The sequence below is a fragment of the Cannabis sativa genome, chromosome 1 (assembly GCF_029168945.1).
Source record: "Cannabis sativa cultivar Pink pepper isolate KNU-18-1 chromosome 1, ASM2916894v1, whole genome shotgun sequence".
NCBI classification, from domain to species: domain Eukaryota; kingdom Viridiplantae; phylum Streptophyta; class Magnoliopsida; order Rosales; family Cannabaceae; genus Cannabis; species Cannabis sativa.
The window spans coordinates 38,012,750-38,038,976 of record NC_083601.1 but is presented as its reverse complement, the minus strand read 5'-3'; the positions used below and the strand labels follow the sequence as shown (position 1 = coordinate 38,038,976).

General features: G+C 31.4%; 3 protein-coding genes across 3 annotated transcripts; 1 reads left to right on the top strand and 2 right to left on the bottom strand.

Annotated features, from left to right (window-relative positions):
* Positions 1-2,730: 2,730 nt before the first annotated feature.
* On the bottom strand, positions 2,731-6,411 carry LOC133034440 (uncharacterized). Its single transcript, XM_061109529.1, has one exon. The coding sequence runs from the start codon at positions 6,409-6,411 to the stop codon at positions 2,731-2,733; it is 3,681 nt and encodes a 1,226-aa protein (XP_060965512.1).
* A 12,003-nt stretch (positions 6,412-18,414) lies between these two features.
* On the bottom strand, positions 18,415-18,948 carry LOC133034437 (uncharacterized). The gene is made up of 2 exons (XM_061109524.1): positions 18,711-18,948; positions 18,415-18,641 (listed from the first exon to the last, which is right to left on the bottom strand). Exons 1-2 carry the CDS (start codon positions 18,946-18,948, stop codon positions 18,415-18,417), a joined length of 465 nt encoding a protein of 154 aa, XP_060965507.1.
* A 4,347-nt stretch (positions 18,949-23,295) lies between these two features.
* LOC115706646 (9-cis-epoxycarotenoid dioxygenase NCED1, chloroplastic) lies at positions 23,296-25,754 on the top strand. Its single transcript, XM_030634362.2, has one exon. The coding sequence runs from the start codon at positions 23,574-23,576 to the stop codon at positions 25,368-25,370; it is 1,797 nt and encodes a 598-aa protein (XP_030490222.1). The 5' UTR covers positions 23,296-23,573; the 3' UTR covers positions 25,371-25,754.
* Positions 25,755-26,227: the final 473 nt, after the last annotated feature.

Here is a 26,227-nt window from a genome sequence, read left to right as displayed (position 1 = left end):
TGCCCTTTGATTTTTTCTTATGCATGTGATGGTGTTAGAGATACTTTAGATTGACCTTTTATCTCTGCTCTGATACCATGTTTGAATGTAAAGGTGGAGAAAAATGAAGGTGTAGAAAACACAAGAAGTTACTTCTCATACTTATTTATGTGGATGATATCCTCATAACTGGTGAATGTTCGGACCAAATCAGCAACACTATCACTAAACTTCACAACAGATTTGCCTTGAAAATACTCGTTTCAGTACACTACTTTTTGGGCTTTGAAGTTCTTTGTGACACCAAAGCCATTTATTTGACTCAAACAAAATACATTCATGATCTCTTAGCTAAAACAAATATGCTGGATGCCAAATCTCAATCCACTCCTATGTGTGCCTCTGCCAAAATGACACAAAATTCTGGCACACCCTTGGCTGATCTGAAGCAGTATCGCAGTGTCATTGGGGCTCTTCAGTACTTAATCATGACCCGACCGGACATCGCTTTTGCTTTCAATAAGCTCAGCCAATACTTACAAGCCCCTACTACTGATCATTGGGGTGCTTGTAAGAGAATTCTTCGCTATTTGGCAGGCACTTCCACTGTTGGTCTAACCTTCAGCCTCAGCTACTTTGGATCTGCAGGGATACACGGATGCCGACTAGGCTGGATGTAGTGATGATCGAAAATCCACCTCGGGCTATTGTATGTTCCTGGGAAATAACCTCATCAGTTGGTGCTCTAAGAAACAATGTGTGGTTGCCCGGTCTAGCACGGAGTCCGAGTATCGTGCTCTTGCTTTGGCTACATCCGAGTTGATTTGGCTTCAATCGATTCTTACTGAATTGTCCATAAATCTGTCCTCCATTCCTATATTATGGTGTGACAACTTGGGGGCCGGATCTTTGGCTTCAAATCCGGTTTATCACGCTCGAACAAAACATATAGAAATCGATGTCCACTTTGTTCGAAACAGAGTCCTAGAAAACAAAATGGAGGTTCGATATGTTGACTCTACATATCAGATTGCTGATATTCTAACAAAACCGCTGCCAAGCTCTCAATTCATGTATCTCCGAGACAAGTTAACACTCAAGTCAAATGAGTGTAACTTGAGGGGGGATGTTAGAGATACTTTAGATTGACCTTTTATCTCTGCTCTGTTAGTTATGACTGTTACTAATTTCTGTTATTTCAGTTGGAATGCCAACTGTCTTTTCTTGTATTTGTTCATTCTGTTGTAACCTCTTCAGAGCCTATATATATTGTATTTGGCTCTCTATTCAACACAGATCATCAGTTCACATTTTTCACACCTTCATTTTTCTCCACCTTTACATTCAAACAGTTGGATTGCACATATTAGTTTATTAAGGTGCCATTATTAAAAAATGAAATACATCCAAAAGGTGGTTGATAAAAAAATTAATGATGAACAAAATGTGGGTTAATTTGAAAAGGAAACAGACGTAGATAAGTGAAGCTAAAAAAGTTTTAAAGCCGGAAAATTATTTTATTTGTTTTGGTCTTATATATAACATTGAATGCATGGGAACTGTTGTGTTTTATTGTTTACACATTTTGTTGGTGCTGTGAAAGTTTGACACGTGGATATAAGTGAATTTATGTTTAATTTATTTTTTATTTTTTGAATAAAATGACCAAAAATAAGTTAGTTTTGGTGAAGCTAAAGGCAACAAAAATTAGATATACACCTTAAAAAATGGATAACAAGAATTTAAAATTCTTAAAAAATAACCTCATAAAGAATAAAGAGAATGGAGTGAGAATATGTTTAATTTTTTACAAATTAAATTATTAAAGATATTCATTTGCAGGACCTAAAAATTTACGTACTAAAATTTTATAATAAAATAGTAATATAAATAAAAAATTTATGTAAAATAATAAATAAATTATAAGCAAATGTTATATTTAGTTTTAGAAAAAAAAAAATCACGTGTGGGGTTAGCTGCCTCCACTATTGTCTTCATTTCCATTGGGCACTGTTAATGTGTGTCAATAAAAAGCATTAATTATTATTGGGCACATATAGTTCTTAACACTTATAGCTTTAAAATGGATTAATAATATATTTTAAAAATAATTACATTAAATTATATTAAATTTGATATTTAATAATATCAATAACGATATTTATTAGAAGATGTTAGACATTATTAATACTTTTTTAATATTTTTCAATTAAAAATTATATAAAAACAAATTACTATGATACACTACCCTAATCTTTACCCCGAAATTATAAACTTATATAATAAATATTAATTATTATTTATTTATGTAAATTTCTATTGCTAATTATATTATTATAATTTTAGTAAGCAAATGATACCAGTATATGAATTGTAATAACCATACAACGCTAGGGGTTATCATTGCTTGTTTTTAAATTTTAATTGCTTATACATATATTTTGTGATGGGATGGGATTAACTTAATAATAGGATATTGGGAATTGGGATTAATTAATATATATTATTAAAATTTATAAGAAATCTGAAATCGTATAAACTGTTCTTCTGTTGGGTGTACTACAATAATGGAAGATCAACCTAGGGTGTGACAAAATAATAATAGAAGACTTGGGCATGTGGCACAACGTGCCATACACGTGGACGGACGGCCCACTATTACAATTATTAATTATTTATTTCAATATTTATATTGAGTACCAACAATGTCTATAATTTTTTTTTTTTTTTGAAAGGTAAAATCAACTTTTATTAACCTTCGAAATCAGTTACCAAAGTAGGCAACAACTCAGTTGGAATATTTTCCATACTGAAGGTACAATCAGGAAATAATAGAGATGCTCTAGCAAATTCATGAGCAACTCTATTAGCTGACCGCTTAACAAAGCAAAAATAAACATTATTCAAACTAGCCAACATGGCTTTGCAATCTTGGATCACACATCCAAAATGAGAAGATAAGATAGTCGAGTTTCGCAAAGCTTGTACAACCACTAAGCAATCCGTCTCGACCCAAGCTTCGTTATAATTTTGGTCTTTGATCCAACTAAGAGCTTCCCGAAAGCTCAAGGCTTCAGCAATGGACGGAGCAATATTACCAATATGTAACTTGGTACGGCATTCGATAAGCATACCATGATGGTCCCGAACCACCAAGGCACTTCCAAATCGGTTTTGTCTTTCAAAAATAGCTGCATCCACATTGATCTTGATGCTATTAATCTGAGGTTTAATCCAACGCTCCATCCCATCATAGTCCTGAAGATCAGACCATAATGACTCAATTTGAGTTTTTTGAGCGTGTTTCCATTGATCAAGATAACTTTTAGCAGAGGCGACTATGGATGAAAAATTAAACGATTTCCCTTGCCATACAACATCATTTCTCGCTCCCCAAACGGCCCAACACAAAGCAGCAGCCAGGCCTTGTTTTTCAGCTGATAAATGCGTGAAAATCGACACGCACCAGTCCAGGAACATGCCTCCTGCTGCAGTCACGGTAGTGCCAATACCGACCCTTTCCCACACCTTCGTAACTACACGGCAAGTCAGTAGCACATGAGAGATTGTCTCGTCCATCTCCTCGCACAAAGGACACAACGTGCTGACTGGAACATGCTTAGAGGCGAGTTGAGCGAGAGTAGGAAGGCAGTTAGAACCGGCTCTCCACATCAGGTTCTTGATTTTTGGTGGCAGTTTCAATGCCCATAACGACTTCCAAAAATCCGAGGCAGCTACATCATTTCCAAGTCCCTTCAATTTTTGTTGTAATGTATAGGCACTCCGGACCGAGTACATACCATTGGGCTCATTAAACCAGCAAAGGGAATCTGAGGTGTGGTTTATATTCAAAGGAATTTGCCTTATCAATCTCTGGTCACGTTCCTCAAACAAATCCTTTAGAATATCCTCATCCCAGGAAGACGAATCCATTGACATTATGTTGCACACTTTGGCTTGTTGAAGGGCTGGGTGAGACGAAATCACTACTGGTTGTTGATGATCCGGTAACCATGGTTCATTCAGCACATTAATGGATGAGCCATTCCCCACGCTCCAGCGAACTCCCGCCCGAACAAGAGACTGGGCTTCCCAAATACTACGCCACACAAAGCTCGGGTTGTTTCCAATAGTGGCCGTGAGGTATGTTCCATGTGGGAAATATCTCGCCTTGAAAATGCGAGTAACCAGAGACTCAGTTCTTGTTAGAAAACGCCAACCTTGTTTTCCCAATAGTGCCAAGTTAAAATCATGAAGACTACGAAATCCAAGTCCTCCATTGCTTTTGCTATTACACATCCGATCCCATGACATCCAAGGGATACCTTTATTATCTTTTGACGAACTCTTCCACCAAAATCTCGCCATGGTACTTTCAATGTCTCTACTAATCTCCAAAGGAAGTAAAAAAACATTCATAGCATAGCTAGGGAGAGCTTGAGCAACAGATTTAATTAATACCTCTTTACCGGCACGAGACAGAATTTTTGAATCCCAACCTTGAAGCTTTTTCCTGACTCTGTCCTTCAAGAAACCCAGCACAGCTGACTTATTCCTTCCCATAGTACTTGGAAGCCCCAGATACATACTCCGTTCATCAGCTTGAGGCATTTGTAACAAAGAGCTTATATCCTCCCTCACCTGGTTCTCAGTGTTAGTACTATAGAAGATTGACGATTTCCCCAAGTTCACTTTTTGTCCTGAAGCACATTCAAACTGGTGAAGAAGTTCTCGAATCCGATTGGCCTCTAGTAGAGTTGCTTTACAGTACAAGTAACTATCGTCAGCGAAAAGCATGTGAGACACTTTTGGAGCGCCATTCGCCACTTTGCAACCATGAATGAGACCCCTATCCTCATATCTTTTGATCAAAGCTGATAAACCTTCTGCACACAAGATAAAAATGTAGGGAGATAAAGGATCCCCTTGACGGATACCTCTTGAGGGTATAATCGGTCCCATGGTTCTTCCCCCATGAATCACTTTGTAGCTTGCAGAACTAACACACTTCATCACCAATGATATCCACCTATCCGAGAAACCAATCTTTCTAAGCACCGAATCCAAGAAGTTCCACTCTATACGATCATAGGCTTTACTAAGATCCAGTTTCAAAGCCATATAACCGTCCTTGCCTTTTCTTTTCCTCTTCAAGTAGTGGAGAACTTCAAAGGAAACAAGAATATTATCAGTAATGAGTCTCCCTGGAATGAAAGCGCTTTGGGATTCAGATACAATTTGATCCATGTAAGGCTTCATCCTATTGGCCATTACTTTAGTAATGATCTTATACAGAACATTACATAAAGCAATTGGTCTTAAATCAACCATACTTTCAGGGACTTTCTTTTTCGGAATCAACACCACATTAGCATCACCGCAAGATGAACCCAGTTCCCCTGTAGTAAAGAAATCCTGAACCACATTGACAACATCAATCTGAATAATATCCCAACACTTCTGATAAAATGCTGGAGTCATACCGTCTGGGCCGGGGCTTTTATCTGGATGCATACTGAACACAGCCTTACGAACTTCCTCGGCAAGAATCGGTTGATTGAGGTCTTCATTAATACGTGTAGACACCCGACTTTGAATACTCTGAACCACCATGTCACTACTCAAGTTCGATGCACTGAAGAGAGAAGAGAAATATTCCACAACGACATCCGCAAGGCCATTATCCCAATCCTTCCAAGTACCACTAGTATCTTTAAGCTTTGAAATCTTGTTGAAACTCTTTCTATTGCTAGCAGCCCTATGAAAGTATTTAGAGTTCTGATCACCTTCCTTAAGCCAAAACTGCTTCGCCCTCTGCTTCCAAAAGACTTCTTTTTGGTCCAACACCAAAAAAAGTTCCTTTTTCTTCTCACTATACCGTTGGACGGAGAGAGTATCTCTTTTGTTCTTCAATTGATTCAACTCATTTCGGCATTTCTTGATTCGAAGCTTAAAATTGCCAGTCACATTTTTTCCCCAAGTTGATAATTTCTCAGCACAAAGAGATATTTTTTCGGCCACACTCACATGGTTAGGAACATTCCAACAATCCTTCACAATTTCAAAGCACATCGGTTCTTTTAACCAAGCATTTTCAAACCTGAATTGCCGATTAGGAATGAAGACGTCCGGAGCTACGACTTCTAGGAAAATTGGCGAGTGGTCTGATGAAGAAAATTCAAGGTTTAGTAACCGAGCTTGTGTAAAAGTTTGAAGCCAAACCGATGAAACAAGGGCGCGATCCAATCGAACTTCTATCCAACGAGAAGTTCCCCTCCCTTTTTCCCAAGTATAGGCATAACCAATCAAGTCCATGTCAAAAAGATCACAATCCATTAGAGTTTGTTCGAAACCAGAGATTAACCAACTCGGATAAGGTTGTCCTCCGCGTTTGTCACTTTGGCTAATAATTTTTATAATAGGGTCTCCCATGATTAAATTAACGATATTATTTAAAAAAAATTCATTTATATGAAATACTAATAAAAATATTAGACACTAATAATATCTTTTAACAATTCTTTTGTAAGAATTTATTGTTATAATAATTAATGCATTATGTAAGTTCAGTTTTGCACACTAGGTTAAAAATTGTGACACAGATAATATAACTTGAAAATAATAGGAATATGTTTAAGTGATACATTTAATTTTTGTATCATGCATAAACATGTTGGTTAATATGTTTTATTTGAAAATAATATAATTATAGCACGTATAAAAAACTGTAATTAAGTATTTTAATTTTGTATATTATGTAAATAAAAAGAAATTATATCTTACAAACCTTATTTTCTTCTTATTCTCCTAAGAAAAAATTATTAAATATTAATATTACAATTAATGTTAAGTTATAGTATATGATATCGGGTGGTAAATGTGCATTTTGATTTGTGTCATACATATGATATATTTTTATTAAATGTGTGATTCGTCAGGGTCAGTCTTAAAGTATACGTGGTTTAAAGAAAAATCAAATTTTAAGGCTTTTATATATAGTTTAATTATTATTAAATAATAGTTCTAGTTTAATGTAATGGTAAAATTTTTAAAAATTCTTAAGAGTTCAATTCTTCATATAGCTACACCCTCTTAGCTTAAAGTAAGACTCTTTATTACTACATCAAATTATATTTTTTTCTTATTTAATATTTTATCTATATACTAATATTTTTTTTACAATTTCGAGACCCTAAGCATTCGGGGCCCCCAGGTTCACAGCTAGTTATCGTATTATGTCTAGTTGTGTAACTTGTTAAGAAATATTATCATCATATTTGTATTTAGATCTTAACACGATCGTTAATTAATTATATGTTGTGTTCATATGTTCACCATAAACGTATTGACAATAACACAACATGATTACACAAATTATCAATCTTATTTGTATGCATAACACAAATATATGAGATATATGGCAAATTAATTTTGTTTATCTCAATTAGACACATTGATTATATATTTACATAAATTAAACCTTCACCAAAAAGAGAAATTTGAATATGCATATTTAAATTAAATAAATGGTCTTATTATATGCCCCTCTCTAGAACATCAAAAGAAATCTGCTACATTCTTTTTTTTTTTGTTTACAAATTTTACCCCTCAAATAATAAAACTAAATCCTCTCTCTCACAACATATTTTTTGAAAAAGAATAGTTGGTTTGTAATTTATTGACTAATTATTATTGTTGGATTAAGTTGTATTAGTTGCACTTAGGTTGAAATGAATAGATCAACACATATCATTCTTTTATTTTAGTTGTCTTGTTCCTGAAACTCGAGCTGTCAGAATTCTGTATTTTTTAGTTTTCTTTTTTTGTGTTTTAGCGACATTTTACGAAATCTAGCAACATTAGAGTATGCTGAAGCTTAGGGATGACTTAATTGTCACAATATCTTTGGGACATGTAGTGGCTAAGTTCACAACATGGGCCAATTTATGCTTACCATGTACAATTTTTGCGATATTTGTTGATATTGTTTACTACATGTATTGATAGTTTAGAGTGTTATATGTTGGTTAAGTACGGAGAATTTTGTCAACATATTGCAATGTGATGCGACTTTCTTATCAACAAAGTTTGTGATTTTTTGCGACATAACTTGCTTCTTGACATATTATTCATCAACTGATTTTTTTCCTTTTTTTTACAGATTTAACTATTTTTGTGATTGTACTGTATGATGAGGTTTCGAAAGTTAAAGGTTTTAACTAGATATTCAATAAGACAAATAGTACAATGTTAACATTTGAGGTTGACAATACTCTAAAGAATATGCATGAAATTTTTTATGAAGAGTTGGATATAAAGCCTCTTGTGGATGAATTGAAAGTAGAGGTGTATTACATGTAAATGAAAGGAAATATGATACCGTCGGAGGTTTTAGTAAAACATAGTCAAGTAAGATTGTTCTTAAGAATGAAGGCAAAAATGAGTGTGCAGAACTTGCTGCCACTGTATGTGGCTAAGGTTAAGAAGCTTGCGATTTTGAGGCCTACTATGCCTCGTAAGACTATTGAAGATTGTCTCGATGTGTTTAGTTGCTTTCATCGCGTGGCCAATAGAGGCTAATTAAAAAATCAACTAATCTTTCTATCTTGAGCAGGTAGTCATTAAAAGATCCTTGCATTAAAGAATTTTATTGAAAAATGCAAAACTAAAATATTTTAACTCTATTAACTCTAGACGTGTAGTATTCTCGAAGAGTTATCAAGATCTGAGTTGCGGTGTCATGCCCTACCACTTGTGTAAAAGCTTCTCAGACATGGATCATAATTGACATGAGACAAGCGCATTGTCTTGTTACTCCCAATCCTCAAATTCAGGGCTAACATTGTTGGCGAGGCGATCAACTTCAATGAGGAACTTCAGAGGAACAAGTTAAGGATTAAAAAATTGTTGTAATCAACTTCTTTATATAATGGCAACAAACACTTGATGTTTCCAGGGTAAGTAATTGTGTCATCAAGTCAAACAGAGAGTGAATGAGAAAACATGACTGGAGAAGTTTTAGGAAGTAAAGTAGAAGAGCCACCCTCCCTTACCGTCAAAGAAAGACACCATTGTTAACATGCTAATGAAGAAGAAAAAAGAAATTGCTCTGATACTATGTGACCCTACAAAATTTTTTACTTTTAGTTACAACAAAACTCGTGACTAAAAGTAAAAAAGTTGTGACTAATTATAAATTATTATTCCTATGTTGTGACTAAAAGGTCTGTGGCTAAAAATATTAATCACAAAAATTACAATTTGTTATGATTAAATGTATTTTTAGTGTTGTGACTAAAACTAAATTAGTGACAACTTGTGTCAAAGTGCTATGTTTTAGTTACAAATAATTTTTTGTTGTGACTAAAAGTCACATTTAATCACAAAAAATTTATGTTGTGACTAAAAAGTTGTAGTAGTAGTTTCTTGTAGTGGACGTTTAGAGAGAGAGGGAAGAAACTAAGAAAGATTCTGTAATTAATTTATTATTAAAAGAAATTAATTACATTGTGGTTTTATATACAATCATGTACTGAAATTAGCTAAGATAAGTTGAACAAAAAATAATTAGCCAGCTCAACAAGCTTAACAACAAACTAACCGAAATGTACAACTTATCATGACTAACTAATTAACTCTCTGTAATACTCATAGTCTTAGGTGTTGGAACTACGCGAATCAGGCTAGATTTCTATTCTGAAAGATGAATGGCAATAAAGTCAATATAGGGAGTTTCAATTTCTCCATATCTCATTATATAAAATAATTAGATCAACAATGTATATGTTTAACTATTTAATTAGAATACTTTTTAAATTTAAAAATAAATATTACATTTATAAGAAACTAGCCCCAAAAGATGAGATGTTCATAAAGAGAAATATACAATATTTTTTAATTGTCATTCTGATTTCGATTTGTGTTTCAGAAACAGAAGACAGACTCAAACTCATATTAATTAGTGGGACTCAATTATTATACCACAAGCAATATATATCCTATTTATAAATAATTAATGTACATGTATATCTATATTATTATACATATTTTGAGAGCTAGTATCTCTCTCTCTCTCTCTAGTGTGAATGGAACATAATTCACAATTCATGCATGTGCTTATGCCTTATTATTTATTGCAACCTGATAGGTTTCTATTATTACTAAATATCGATCGATCTTGGTTGATTCAACTGTTCCATGTTAGCTTAATGATTACATAACTAGGTTAGAGTAATAATAATGTACTAATCATTTGAAACATTCAATTATTTATACATAATGTATATATTAAATATATGTGTGTCACGATCTGTACATAATTATAACGATTAAATTTCTACTCTCTTCTAATTCTTTTTTTTTTTTGGGAGAGAATAGAGAATAAATTTCTAGTTGATCCAGAGGGATTGGTTATATAGAACTACACTTTATAAAATATCTTATATTATTTACACAGTTATGATTTGTTCTTATATGTGAAATAATTTATATATGTAAAATTATATATACGGGCATGTGAATCTTTTATTCATAAGTATATATATTATACTTGAGAAAGCCACACCCGTTAAACGAAATTCCATCTCTAATGCAAAAAGTAGCTAAGACATTAATTAATAAAGTGATTTTAATTAATGAATTATATAGTCTTAACTTGTTTGTCATTCTTTTTGTAAATTAGTGAATATCCCTAAATAGTCGGCATATGTATTAGTGGTGAAACCGCGGAGGAGAACAACTAATAATTAATGTTAATTATTAATTAATTGTAATTGTAATATATATAATATAAATGCACTCACTAATAAAATCGATCGATCGAAGAATACTGGAGAGAGAGAGAGAGAAGATGGAGTGCATTAGTAGTAATGGAAATTATAATGTGGTGGAGGGTTTTGTTGATTAATCAATGTGATAATTGAGGTTAGACACAATAGATTATTAATTATATATATATATTTCCTGACCGTGGCATGTGTGTGCACTAATAACAAAATAGTAACCTGCCGACCTTTGTACTTTTAATTAAAAATATATAGTACATATTTATATTTTCTTAATTGTGATCTCTACTGTAGTGATAATTAAATAATTAATTAGGTCCGAAGGAAGCTTAACGAAGCTAAAAAGAGAGAGAATATAATATGTAATTACATATTGAAAAACTCTTTTTAAAAAAAAAATTAATTAATATAATATAATGCGCACTGATATATATATTTATATATAGAGATGTAGTACTAGCTATAACGATCTAGGGATTTCTACAGAAGTTAGTTGTTTTATTAATTTAGTGTGCAATTATTTTTAATATATATATATCGTTTGGCTGTAAATGTATGACCAGTTTTAGTCATCGTGACTAGGTTATAAACAAAAGTATTAATTAGTTAATTAATTCTATGATCAGAAATCACTCACATACAAATATTAATATGTATTCATTCATAAGATTGGAAAGTATGTGATCATCATCTACATCACTAGATAAATGAACACGTAGATGGGTTTATTAGAATGTTTGATTGATGAGATTAGATCATGACAATTGTCCAATAAAGAGATCGTGCTCTATCAAAATCATGCATAGAATATGTACATAAATATATAAATATATAGGGATATGATTTTGTCCCGTTATTGTACTTTCACGGATTGTAATCCGTGATGTACGACAGCCGTCAGATGAGGGAGTTATTTGATCTGACGGCTGAGATTGATCTAGGAGTAATTAGGGTTAAAAAGTAGAAACGTACCCTCACACCCATTTAATGTATCCTGAGACCCATCTAATGTACCACGAAATACATTCCGTGAAAGTACATCACGGGACAAAATCATATCCCTATATATATATTAAATATGTATATATTCCCTCAAATAAAATATTCATTACTTTAGCTAGGTTTGAGGGTTTTGGGGTCATCCATGACATGAGCTTATAATGAGAGTAATCCCACTAATAAAATAAGGTATTTATATATATGGCAAAACATGAAAGGGGGAGGAGAGGATATGGTGGTTAGCCCCATGATTGGGAAGTTAGAAAGTTTGTTAAATACTAAATGTATTTTTATATATATATATATGAATATTATTAATGCAAGCTGATGATGATTATATTTATACAGACTGGTGAAAGAAGGAATCTTTACCTACATATTACATAAATTACAATCATATATAAGAGGGTTAATTAAACCAAATAATTGCTGTGTACTCAACCGTTTAATTAATTAATTATATTGATTAACAAATATAAACTTATAAATTCATTTGGGTCGTATGAAGAAAATCTTTTATCAAAGATTTTTTCACAATTAAATAATCACAAAATTATTACAGATCAGATCGACATGCCTTTAAACGGGGCACCTAACTGTCAATTGTCTCCAAATGAAGGAGTAAATTATTAAGTATTGTTATTAGAAAAAGCTTCAGTTAAACTGGGTTTATATAATATATATATATAATTAAGTATAGTACTCGACAAAACTTACCATACGTTTCTTAAAACATATATATATTTAATAGTGGTGTATCGTATGATGATTTGGCAGTCAAAATTAATAAAGCATTGTTAATTAATTAATTAATCTATCTTTTGATTTGGCATTTCTCTAAATTTCATTAATTTTAAAGAGTATAATTCTTGTTTCATTCTATTTTTAACCACATCTCCGAGTTTTTGTTTTGCCCTAATGAAATAATAATAATAATAATAATAATAATAATAATAATAATAATAATAATAATAATAAAATATTAGTTTATGATCAAGAAGGAAAAATATTGCCGTAGTGGTTAGTTACATGCATAAATAACGTTTTTCTTTTTCAGTGTTTTGTTCTGCAGCCCTAGCTGGATTTAAGATCTCTTCTACCAACTCGTCATATTTGCCAGACTAGCTAGGTTTTGATCAAACTTATAATAAGTTCATACTATATATCAAAGGAACATAAACTATATTGGGCTCGTTTGGAACGCCGTATTAGGACGTATTGTATTGTATTGTATTGTATTATATTGAATTGTATTTTATAAAATATTTTTATGTAAAACTATATGTGGTAATAACTTTTATGGACACCTAAATACATAATATTTTAGTATAAATTAAAGTTTAACATAGTATTATATAAAAATATGATATATAATCCAATTCAATATAATACAATACAATACAATACGACCTAATACGGCGTTCCAAACGAGCCCATTAGAATTTAAACAATTTATGTATGTTTATATATAATTAGTGTCCTACTAAAAGTATAGTACAATATATTAATATTATTACGTGAATGAGTATCATTCAATAGAGTTATAATTGTGTTGTGATAAAAAACAGTGTTGAAAAAAAAATTGAAGTGGGTATAGTAAATTATAAATTTTAAAGTGTTATCAGTCGTTAAGATTTTATTATAATAATATTATAATCCAGTATATTATTATCACAAATATATAAAAAAAATTATGTTATATAAAAATTTTATTTTCTATATGTTTTTAATTTTTTTTTTTCAATGATAGTATAAATTTATATGCGTTTGATAAAAATAATTTATTTTATTTTTATCATTTTTTTAAAAAAATTCTATATGATTTTTTAATAACAAAATAAAAATAAAAATATATAATATTTTTTTTATAACAAATAAAAAATAAGAAACTTAAATATTATTTATTCTAAATATTTTATTTTATTTTTATAGTATATAATAAATAATTAAATACATTTTTAATTCAAAATAATTTATTATTGCATCTTTTAATAAAAATAATTTTTTTTAAGTTGGGTAAGGGTTCTATTAGCTTTAATTGTAGTAGCTACTTTTTAACTTGTTAAAAAATTGTGTCAAACTTACCTTAAAAGTGACAATTTTGGTAGCTGCTCAATAATAGTTATTTTTTCCATCATTTTATGTATTAATTAATATTTTGATGGAATATTTGAGGCTGCTAATTTCTTCAGTCATTAATAATTTTATTAGAAGGCGGCTAACTTTATAATATTTTTACTTAATTTTTAATTTTAGGTAATCGTGTCAGTCATGTGTTACCGTACGTGAACCTATATTTGGTCAAAATTATTATATCACAAATAACCACTTAATTTTAGCCTCGTTTATGTATTTTGTTTTCACAATTCCTTTTAAAAATATATAAACTTAAATCAATAAATAAAAATTAACTAATTGATAAAATTAATTATCATTAATACTTAATCTTTTTTATTCAAATTAAAATCAATAAATAAATAATATTACAATGTAATATATATTTATAAGCTATATTTAGATAAAGTATTTATTATATATATTCTCAATTTTATTTATTTAAGTTTACATTATTTTTAAATAAATTTTAAGCTCCTATGATTTTAATTTTAAACAAATATATATATACATATATTTATATATATAATGTTCAGAGGAAAATGGTCTTTAAAAAATTAGTTTGACTTATTAAAATATATGTTTAGGAATTAGGAAACTATATTTATTAGGGTGGGCATTTGATCTAAGCTAACATTTTTTTTCTCATCCGATTTAATCTAATTAGTAATTAGTTTTGGAAAATTACATATCGATCCGATCTAATTCAATTAGGTCTCACAATCCAACCCAACCCAATCAAATTAGTATTGGATCGATTTTTTAATTAGATATCCAGTTACACACTTAATTTTTAATACTAACATAAATATATGATAAAAAATACGTAAAAACTAAATAACTTTTTATTTAAATTTAATAATCTATAAAAATATCATTGTTATGAGTGTAATGCAACTAAAAATTTAAATGTAAAACAACAACATTACAAAGTAATAAAATAGAAAAAAAATATCATGAAAATAAATAGACAAAATAACTAAATATTACTAATTCAACACAAAATAAAGCCTACTAACAACATGATTAAAATATATAGTTTTTTTGGAAAATTATCTCATATAGTACTATTTTTTTAATTTTTTTTTCAAATATAAGGTTTGGGTTGCTCCGGTAGTTTCTTCGGTGGTATTTATGTGGGTTGTTATGTGGATTTTGAATGCGATTTAGGTTGCTCCGTTAGTTCTTATGGGGGTTTTAATGTAAAATTTTGTAAAAATATAAAAAAGGAATTATTTTGAAGTAAAAATAAAAAATTCATACATAAATATATTAAACTGTTATTTAATATCTATAAATGTAATTGGATTGAATGAGTTTTTAATTAGATTTTGGGAATGACATCCTATAACAGATCCAATCCAATTAAAATATAACTTTTAACCTCCAATCCAATCTATTTATAATTGCACATCTCCAACTTTTTATAATTGGATTGAATTAGATTGGTTCGGTTCAATTAGATTGGATTGAATGTTGCTCACCCCTACTATTTTAATTGGGATAAGTTGATAAATACATTTTTTATATCTATTAATCAAAAATACCATCATATTATATTTTATTAAAATATATCAACTTTATTGAGTGGGTTACCTAATATACCCTCACTCTCTACTTAAGTCTAGCATATAATTTACATTAAACTAAGGGGTCTAATGGAGACATTATCTATAAAAGTGGGTATATCTTAAAGAATATGAAAATAAAGGTAAAAATTAAAACAAGTAAAATAAAGTGGATATAAAATATAATTTTCTTTTTTTAATTAGTATGAATAATAAAACTGAGCTATGATGAGGGTCCTGTTACTCTTAAGGTATATGGGGTGTAGGAATTTCTTGGTGAAATTCCAAGAATGCCCTACACCACTCAAGCTTTTAGTCAAAAACGACAGGGACAATATTGTCCCAGAATAATCAATTTAAACAATAGACTCATACGACAAAGAAGTCTTGGTCGTTTCTTTCACACGACAATGGAACTTGTCGTTCCTTACCTGCACGACAAATCGTTTGATCATAAACGATTTGTCGTTCTCCTTCGAATAAAACCAAGAGGAATCAGAGCAAACCCTAGCTCATTTCCTCTTTCGAACCTTCGAGAGTTCTCAGACTCTCTCTCTCTCATTCTCTCCTTTCTCTCTGGTTCTCAAACCCTAGAACCAGAGATCTAGCTCGATCTATTGATCGATCTTACCCAGAAACTTTCTCAGAAACACCACACAACACACACACAAAGTTAAAGCCACAAAATAGTAGAGTTAGAGTGAAAACAAACACCAGAAATATAGAGGTTCGCCCTAGAAATTAGGGGTACGTCCTCTGATGAGCTCGCCTTGAAGATCGACCTCAGATCTTGCACTATAATGAAGAAAAGTTACATCAGGTGAGAAATCCAAGTCACAAACTTTTGACTGGTATTTTAGATTTTCTCTCTTTTGATTTTCTGTGTTCATCTCTCTATTTTTCTGTTCTCACTCACTAACCCTCTGTTGTTTCTTTGCATGAACTTGGAACTTCGATTTGGAGCTGAACAACTTCCAGATCTGGTAGACTAGGGCTCTGGTTTCTGGTATCTCTTAACTTAGAGATTTGCTAATGCTCTAGTCCCTTTATATACTTGTAGATTAGGGTTGATCAAAGATCTGGAAGTTAGTTATAATTTCGGTTGTAACTAACAACCAGATCTTAATCCACTAGAGGCGAAGCCACATAGGATCTGTTCTGGTATTCTGTTGTATTTATTTGTGTTTTCTCTTCTTCTTGTAAAACTGTAATAATAAATATTACAGAGAGGTCTAATTTTAACATGGGGTTTGCAAAATTAAATTTTGGGCCGTATATAAATATATACTAATTATTATTAAGATAATAATTCCAGTATTTTAGTGTAGTAATAAAAAAAATGGATAAATTGTAGCATAAATACATAATGTTTCAAATTTTATACATTTAGGTGCCGTTTGGTAATATTTTTGTTTTCTAATTTTATAATTACAAAATGAAAGTAAAATTTTTGTTTTTAAAAATTTTGCTTTTGAAAAACAAAAATACGTTCTGTAACCACTTTTATTTTTTAATTTTAAAAACAGAAAACAAAAGTGTGTTCTGTAAAGTTCATTTTCATTTTCATTTTTTGATTTTATTTACGTTGGGTCTAGGTCCGGGGTCGGATTTAGGTTCAAGTCAGAGGCCGGGTTCAGCGCCAGGACTGTGGGGGGATTTGGGTCCGGGTCATGATCGAAGTCCAAGATATTGATTAAGAAAAAAAACTGTTTAAAAAATATTGAAAGTGATTTTTTTTTTTTTAAAAAAAAATTGATTATTAATTGAAAAATTGAAAAGTAAAAACAGTTTTATAGAACATGTTTTTGAAAAATATTTTCACTTTTTCAATTTTAAAAACAGAAAACTGATTAAAAAAGTATTACCAAACGACACCTTAAATATCTTATTTTTATTTTTAGAGGCAAAAATACATAATGTTACAATTCTCTTACATCTGTTACTACCGCTTCCGTTAGCTCATAAATATATATAGACACGTGGATGACCCAGATGCATTACATTTATTTATCTTATTTTAAAATTTAATATTCTTAATATCAAAAACTAAACGCTACTTGTTTCAAAAAAAATATGAATGATACAAAATTAAATTACCATAACTGAGTGAACCAGTGTAGTATATGTGAAAATTATTATGAGAACTGATTCTTTTTTTTTTTTTTTAAACAAGTAGCTTTTAGTTTATTATATTAAGAATATTAAGTTTAAAATAATAAAAATAAATGTAATGCATCTGGACCCTCCACGTGTCCATATTTATGAGTTAACGGAAGTCACTAAAAGAAATGTCACTTTTGCCAGCAAATTTTGTGTTGGCAAAAATTTAGTATTGCGTTGGTAAAATGAAATTTAATTCTGATGTGTTGGCATGCCAAAGGGGTTGGCAAATCAACATTGGTATTAGACCTTTTGTCAGCACAAAATAAAAAGCGTTGGCAAAAATAACTTTTTTTCCAACGCGTAAATGCGTTGATAAAAGTTAAATTTTAATAATTACAAATGTGCGCTGGTAAAACATTGACATTTTTACTAGCGCAGTTTGCAAAATGTTGTGCTGCAGTAAAAGTGATATTTCTTGTAGTGAGTGGTAGTAACAGGTGTAAGAGAATTGTAACATTAGACATTTTTGCCCCCAAAAATAAAGATAAAATATTTAAGTGTATAATCTAAAATATTAGGTATTTATGCCGCAACTTACTCTAAAAAAATTTAACTCTTAAGAGCTTTATGGTTTAATCATCCATAATTATACATTAAATATTTCTAAGAAAATGAAAAAATAGAAGTTGGGAATTGATTTCTGACCTAATTTTATTTATATAATAACAATTTTTTTTTTTCGTATTTTTGGAGCCCTGAACGTGCGCACACTTATTAGTTTTTTTATTGAAATTTCTTAAAACTTAAAGTTTGTATGACATTATCATTTTTTTCAATAAAGTTTTTGAGGGAAAATTGTAACTTTATTAATAAGAAGATTCAACCATTACAATAGAAAGAACATCAGCGGGAACATTCTCCACGCCAAATATACGATCTGGATACAAACAAGAACTACGAGCAAGACAATGTGCAGTTTTGTTTACAGAACGTTTAACAAAATTAATTGTGACTAACGACAAATCGGCCATAAGAGAACGACAAGCCGCCACCTGAAGGCCAAAAGGAGAAAGAATATCCACCGCGCTTTGGACTGCATGGACAACAACCAAAGAATCGGTTTCAACCACAACCGGTCCCCATTATTTCCTCTTTATCCAACTCAAAGCCTCCTTAACCCCTACCCCCACTCGTAAAACTGTGAAGCCTTCAATGAATCGACCCTGATAATCCCAGGCCACCCCTGCCGCTCCAAATCGACTATCACTTGCAAAGATTGCACCATCGACATTAACCTTATAATTTTTCCCATAACCGGTTTCACCCAATGCTCTAAGTCCATTCTTGAACCCGTAGGAACAAGTAAAGACTCCATTCTCCTTTGTTGAGCATTTCTCCATTGATTAAGGACTACTCTTACCAATTTCATTGCTTAAAATAAAATACGAGACTTACTCACTTTCATACTAATTCACCTAAAAATTATGTCTATTTATATATTTTTTTTTAACACACCTAAAAATTATATTTAAAAGCTCATAAAATATATGTTTTTGTACCTAAATCCTCATTATAAATTTATTTTTCATTTATGACCCTAAAAGAATTTTCTAGGTCCTTTCCTAGACTTGAGTGTGCTCTCTCTTATCCGATGTATGATTTGTATATTTGACACGTTTTAATGTAGTGCATGAAAATGTGAAAAGCATTTACATTATTAATGAATGTATACCACTAAAAATAAAAAAATTATATACATTCTCATTTCATTTTTTTTTTTTAAAAAAAAAGTTTCTCTATCTAGAAACTACTCTACTCAGGAATTCATTATTACAACAAACTAATTATAAGTATTAATGATAAAGATTTTATCTACATATAATAGAGATTATCTTGTGAACAAATTTACATTCAATATTGTAATTATTATTTATTTATTTATTTATTTATTTTTTTGGTGTGAATCAGAAACCTTATACTGCCTCAATCAGCAACTCACTTGAGTCTGAAAAAAAAAAACTATTTTAAGAACAAAAAAATTCAACCTGCTATATATATATATACTTCTCTTTACAAATATGAACAATTCAATCCATATCTAAACATGTAATCTTTTTTAACTTCATTTAATAACGTCCGCTCCAGAGATTATACATGTAGCTGAATTTTGAGAACAAAGAGTTTGATTTCTATTTGTCCAAAAGTGATGAAGTAATTAAGGCTAGCTGTTGTAACTTTAATATTCGATTCTAAAAATACATAATTCATGATCATGTATATCTATAATAATCTAGACAAATTTCATTTAATGATATATATGGGATGAAAATACCTTCAAAATTCTGTTTTTATAATTACTAAATAAAATTATTAAACAAATTGTTGTAAAATTGTTTGAACATAATTAAATTCTGTTCTATCTGGCATATAGAATCTGACAGAACAGAAATAAAAATAACTAAGCAAAAAATAAAATGACGCACAAAACGTGGTATCAACAATCCTTTGGACTCCTAGTTTACGAGAATACGCCCAGAGAATGAAATTTATTAGATGAATTTCAAGTGATTACAAAATCAAATTGACTTATATAAATAAAGATTTTCTTTGAATTTACTACAGCTGTTGTAATCTATCATTCGAATCCAATTTTTGAAGTGCTAAGACCTTGAACTCTCTTCAAATCGTAGCACTTACACTTCCTCCCGAAAAACGACTTACTTGCAATCTTCCTTCCGATTAATAGTGTCTAACTTGCACTTTTCCTCCCGAAAAGCATCCCACGAACAAGATTTTCTCCCACAGCTTGATGAACGATATATCTAAGGTGTATAACCTACACAATTTTAACAAAAAATAATCCTGAATAATATAATAATAAAATACTAAGAATTTATTGGACTCAAGTTTTTCACATAACTAAGAAACTCTATTTAAATTTGAAAGTAATTTTCCAAATAATAGAAATTAAGGAAAATTAATTACCTAAAGGTGTATTTATACACTTTAGAATCCCTAGATCATGGTCAAAGAACCAAAAAACAATTAGGTCAATAAATAAAAAATCTTTTCAAACAAAAAAGTTAGAATTTGTTTAAACAAAATCAGTCTGTTCAAACAGGTGCATTGAACCTGAATAGTTTTTCAACAAAGTTTTCATAAATAAATGAGGAAGCTTTGATAATCTTTAATGATATACTTGTAGTTTCTTGGAAATATAATAAAGATTTTTTTAAAAAAATACAAATATAATATCAAATAATCTAAATAAAGAAAATTTATATTTATTCATCAATAATTAAATAAAAAATCTAACTTGTAAGACTTTTCACAATAAGCAAAGAAAGTTTTTTTTTTTTTCAAAATTCATAAATATAAATACAAAACTATTTTCAAGAATATATCCCATAAACATTAATTTTGTCTATTTTATTAAATGGCTAATTACATAAAACACCATTTTTTATAATAAAAAAAATACATTTTATGTTTAATAAAGAATTTTTTTAATATATTTTTACGATTTTTTACCGAAACAACACAAAAACAACAAGAATACTACATAAAAGATAACATCAAAATAACAACAAAAAATAACATATAAATAATAAAAAATCAACAACAAATTAATAAGAGTACAACATAAAAACACTGTATTTTTTATAAATAAAATAAAAAAAATCGTAAAAAAATATTTAAAATTCCGTAAAATCGTATTTTTTGTAATTTTTTATTTATTATTTTTTGTGTATTTGTGAAATAATCTCTTTATTAAATAAAACATTTAAAATCTCAATTAGCAAAAACGTACAAATACCCTCCTTACACTACCTTCCACGAAAGTTAGGCAAAATTTAAATGAATCAAAGTAGTGTTGGACCCTATTTATTTATTTATATATATATAAATATATATCCTTCCCCGTTTATTTTTTTTTCCAAATATAATTAACAATATTGTCTTGCGTATTTGGTATAAAACAATATAGAATTAAGTAGGTAGCATATAAATTATATATAAAAAGAAATTAATTAAGTAAAAAATAAAATTGTGTCAATATTGTGTCTACACTAACGAGCTTGTCATACTTTAATTATATGCATACATTTCACATTATATACATATATCTAATAATAGTCCAATATATAATAACGATGATAGTATGAATACGTACAAGAACACATTAATAATAATAATAATATTAACATATTGTTAAACTTATTTTTTCCCCTATTTTTCATGCACGTAATCATTACATCTTACCTACTAAATTATCAAAATTCACTTGACAATTTTTTCTTTTTTGTTTTACAATGTATAATTGGTGCTGTATGAGAACTGATCAAAATACATAGATATTTATAAAAATGTACGTTATGTATAGTGAGAAGACGTAAGGAGAAAGGAAGTTGGGCGTGGCTTTTTTATATATATTATTCCATATTCAATTCATGATAATAATAATAATTTCATTAGGGGAAAAAGGTGCATGAATTTCGTTTATATTTTAGTATATTTTGTTTAATTTAAATTGGAAAATATTAATGAACGTTTACTTAAAAAGTAGGGGGGAGAAGAATATGGAAAGAGACAAGGAGAGGAGAGGAGCGTGTAGGGCCAATGATAGTGAACTAGATTTTCAGGGTGCTGTGACAATAGCCCTACAAACACTGCCACGTGTTACTGTGATGACTGACTGACCAGTACTGTCTTCTTTTTTAGAGGGAAGAACGCGGGGTTACTGGTGACGTGTACTTTCTGCTCCAATGAACTTCTCCACCCAAAAACCCCAACTTCTTTTTTTTTTTTAATTTTTTTTTAATTTTATTAATTTACTTTCTTCTGACATGAAATTGGCCAATGGGGATACTTCAATTCATTCCAATTTGTTTGTTTACGCCACATTCGAAATATCCAATACTATTTCTCAAATGAGTGTAATGTTGGACTACAACATTTAAATAAATATATATTATTTTTCTTAAAAAAAAACTAGAAATAATAACCTAAGCAATCCACTATTGCTATTATCAGTGATTTAGTTCAACTATGATATTTTTAGCCTAACTAGATTTTGACAAAACATGTCAAAATTTGTCTATTAATTAACTTTATTTTTAGTCACTTATGTAAGAAAGACTTAAACTCGAACAACATACAGTTTCATCATAATAATAGCAAGTATACTATTTTAATTTTAATTTTGAACATGAAATTTTTCCAATCAAATCTTGTCAAACAATTGTATTAATTAGGCTCTTAAGGAACTAATAACAACCAATAGAAAATAACAAAATGGTATGATATTTAAATAATAATTAGTTCATACAGGTAGTTGATTATACGATTCTCCATCTCCAACGAACTAACTTTTTTTTTTTCCTTTTAAATATTTGTGTGTAATGGGAAAGTATTAAAACAGTTAAACAAAAGGATTAGAATATAAAAAAGAAGAAAAAATGAAAGCAAAGCAAAGGAATGGACTATGGAGAGGAATAGGTTAGGGGGGTATCGTGGCAGAGTGTGAAGAAGCGGATGTCCCTATTAGACCCACCCACACCTCGTTTTGATCACTTATTGGCAATCCAACAATTGAGTGCTGCTTTTTGTAGCAATGCAACACGTGGTCATCTACTACATGTCTCAGGTGGACCTTCTTTCGTTTTACTTCTTCAACTCCTAACCTCACTCCTATTCTCTTCTTTCTCTTCCAACCCTATATATATCCCTCACTCTTTCATTCCCTTCCCTCCTCATCAAATTAAATCTCATCTCATCTCTCTCTCTCTCTCATTTTTCATCCCATCAACACTTACTGTCACTCTCACTTCACTTATTGCCTCTCTCTCTCTCTCTGTTCTTTTCTTTCTATCACACTCTAATAATTGTCTTTTAACAAATCAGAAACATTTCAACTCTCTCCTTATTCTAAGCCAATCAGAATTGAAAGAAAATATAAGAAGAGGAGAAAGATTTTAAGTAGTGGCAGTACCAAGTAGTTGTGTGCTAAAATAAACTTTTCAATATGGCTTCATCAGCATCTCCAAACACTTGGGTTAAGCCTAGAATTCCTTCTTCTTCTTCGGTAAAAATCAGAAAGCCCAATTACATAAGTTGTTCTCTTCAAGCTCCTTCTCTTCCAAGAATCCCCAAAAAGACAACTACTTCTACCACTACCCCTTATAACCAACCTTCTTCTACTCCTTCAATCTCCATTAATCATCGTTCGAAAACCCCAATTGAAAAGTCTCAGTCTTCATCATCTGGCTCTGAGCTCAACTTCTTTCAAAAAGTGGCGGCGATTGCTCTCGACGCAGCTGAGACTGCCTTAGTATCACACGAACGCAAACACCCTTTACCGAAAACCGCCGACCCAAGAGTTCAAATCGCTGGAAACTTTGCTCCGGTGCCTGAAACCCCTGTAGAACACTTTTTACCGGTTGCCGGTAAAATTCCCAAATGCATTGACGGTGTTTACGTAAGGAATGGAGCCAACCCCCATTACGAGCCGGTAGCCGGTCACCACTTCTTCGACGGCGATGGAATGGTTCACGCCGTTCAAATTAAAGACGGCGCCGTCAGTTACGCCAGCCGATTTACAGAGACTAACAGGCTTGTCCAGGAGAGAGCCTTCGGTCGCCCGGTTTTTCCTAAAGCAATCGGCGAACTTCACGGCCACTCTGGCATCGCCCGGCTCCTCCTGTTCTACGCCAGAGGAATGTTCGGACTCGTCGACCCGACTCACGGGATGGGAGTTGCCAACGCTGGACTTGTCTACTTCAACAACCGGCTTCTCGCCATGTCCGAAGATGACTTGCCTTACCACGTGCAAATCACGAGCTCCGGCGATTTGAAAACTGCTGGGAGATACGATTTCGGCGGTCAGCTTAAGTCAACTATGATTGCCCACCCGAAAGTGGACCCGGAATCCGGTGAGCTTTTCGCTCTGAGCTACGACGTCGTTTCAAAGCCATACCTCAAGTATTTCAAATTCTCTCCCAACGGAGAGAAATCCCCTGACGTTGAGATTCCTCTGCCTCAGCCAACAATGATCCACGACTTTGCCATAACCGAAAACTTTGTTGTCGTCCCTGACCAGCAAGTCGTTTTCAAGTTGCAGGAGATGATTCGAGGTGGCTCTCCGGTGATATACGACAAGGAAAAGGTTTCCAGATTTGGGGTTTTGGACAAGAATGCCTCTGACGCTTCCGGGATCAGATGGGTCGAAGCTCCCGATTGCTTCTGTTTTCATCTATGGAACGCTTGGGAGGAGCCAGAGACCGACGAGGTTGTCGTAATCGGGTCCTGCATGACTCCACCCGACTCCATTTTCAACGAATGTGACGAGAGCTTAGAGAGTGTTCTCTCTGAAATCCGACTCAATCTCCGAACTGGGAAATCAACACGACGACCCATTATCACTGCTGAATCTGAACAAGTTAATCTTGAAGCTGGAATGGTGAACCGCCACCGGCTCGGGAGAAAAACAAGGTTCGCTTACTTGGCTTTGGCTGAGCCTTGGCCTAAAGTTTCTGGCTTTGCAAAGGTTGACCTTTTCACTGGCGAGGTGACCAAGTTCATCTACGGTGACGAGTGTTACGGTGGCGAGCCTATGTTCCTTCCAAATGGCCCCGATTCAGAGGAAGAAGACGATGGTTACATCTTGGCATTTGTTCACGATGAGAAAGAATGGAAATCAAAGCTCCAAATCGTCAATGCAAAGGATATGAAGCTCGAAGCAACAGTTGAGCTTCCATCAAGAGTCCCATACGGTTTCCATGGCACATTTATAAGCTCTAAGGATTTGGAGAAGCAAGCTTAAAAAGATGGTGATGATCGATCTTAGTGTTGGATTATTGGATCGACAGTTTATATGTTATGTGGTTATGTAAAAGTCTGCGGTTTGTATATTGGTGTTAAGAAGCAGACTCCAGTGGAGACTTACCAGAGGGATGATGACAGATTACGTCCCCGGAAGATCTCCTCTGTTTTTCCCTTTTCAAATCTTTTTACTCTTTTTCTTTGTATTATACACAGTGAGAGGTTTTACAGAACCAGCTTGTAGCTTTTGGGCTGTAGGTAGTTATGGAGCTCAGCTGGTTTTTGCTTATTCTTTCACTTTTATTATTATGATTATGATTGTGTATATCATAATGTTTGCAAGTACATAATTTTATAAAGATAAATTGCATTCTGTCTTTATTAATCCTAATCTCTCTAAACAAACACTCTGTTATATATACTCTGTTTCTCAGTTCTTATTTATAACCAAACTTCTGTTTTTTTGGCACCTGAAGAGTGAAGACCGTCGAGTAATTCATGGATTGTTGTCTGTTTCTATTTCATTATTTTTAATTTTAACTTTCGTTTTCGTCTGTTGTGGTACGTGGTAATAAGTGAAAAGTAATATTGGATAATTAATATTATAGAAAAATACAGAAGTGAGAACCAATCAATGAATAAAAATCTAATAACAAGTTTTATTTAAACTCTCTTCTATTAAGCACGTACTAGTACTAAAGAAGAAGAAAAGAGCCAATGGGAGTATCCAAATCCAATGCATCAGGGGAAAAAAATTGTTCAAATATGCAATCAATTCAATGCCCGACAATTGTTCTGTTTACTCAAAATAACCGACAATTAAAAACTAATAAAAGGAAAGTGCCAACATTTTTTTAA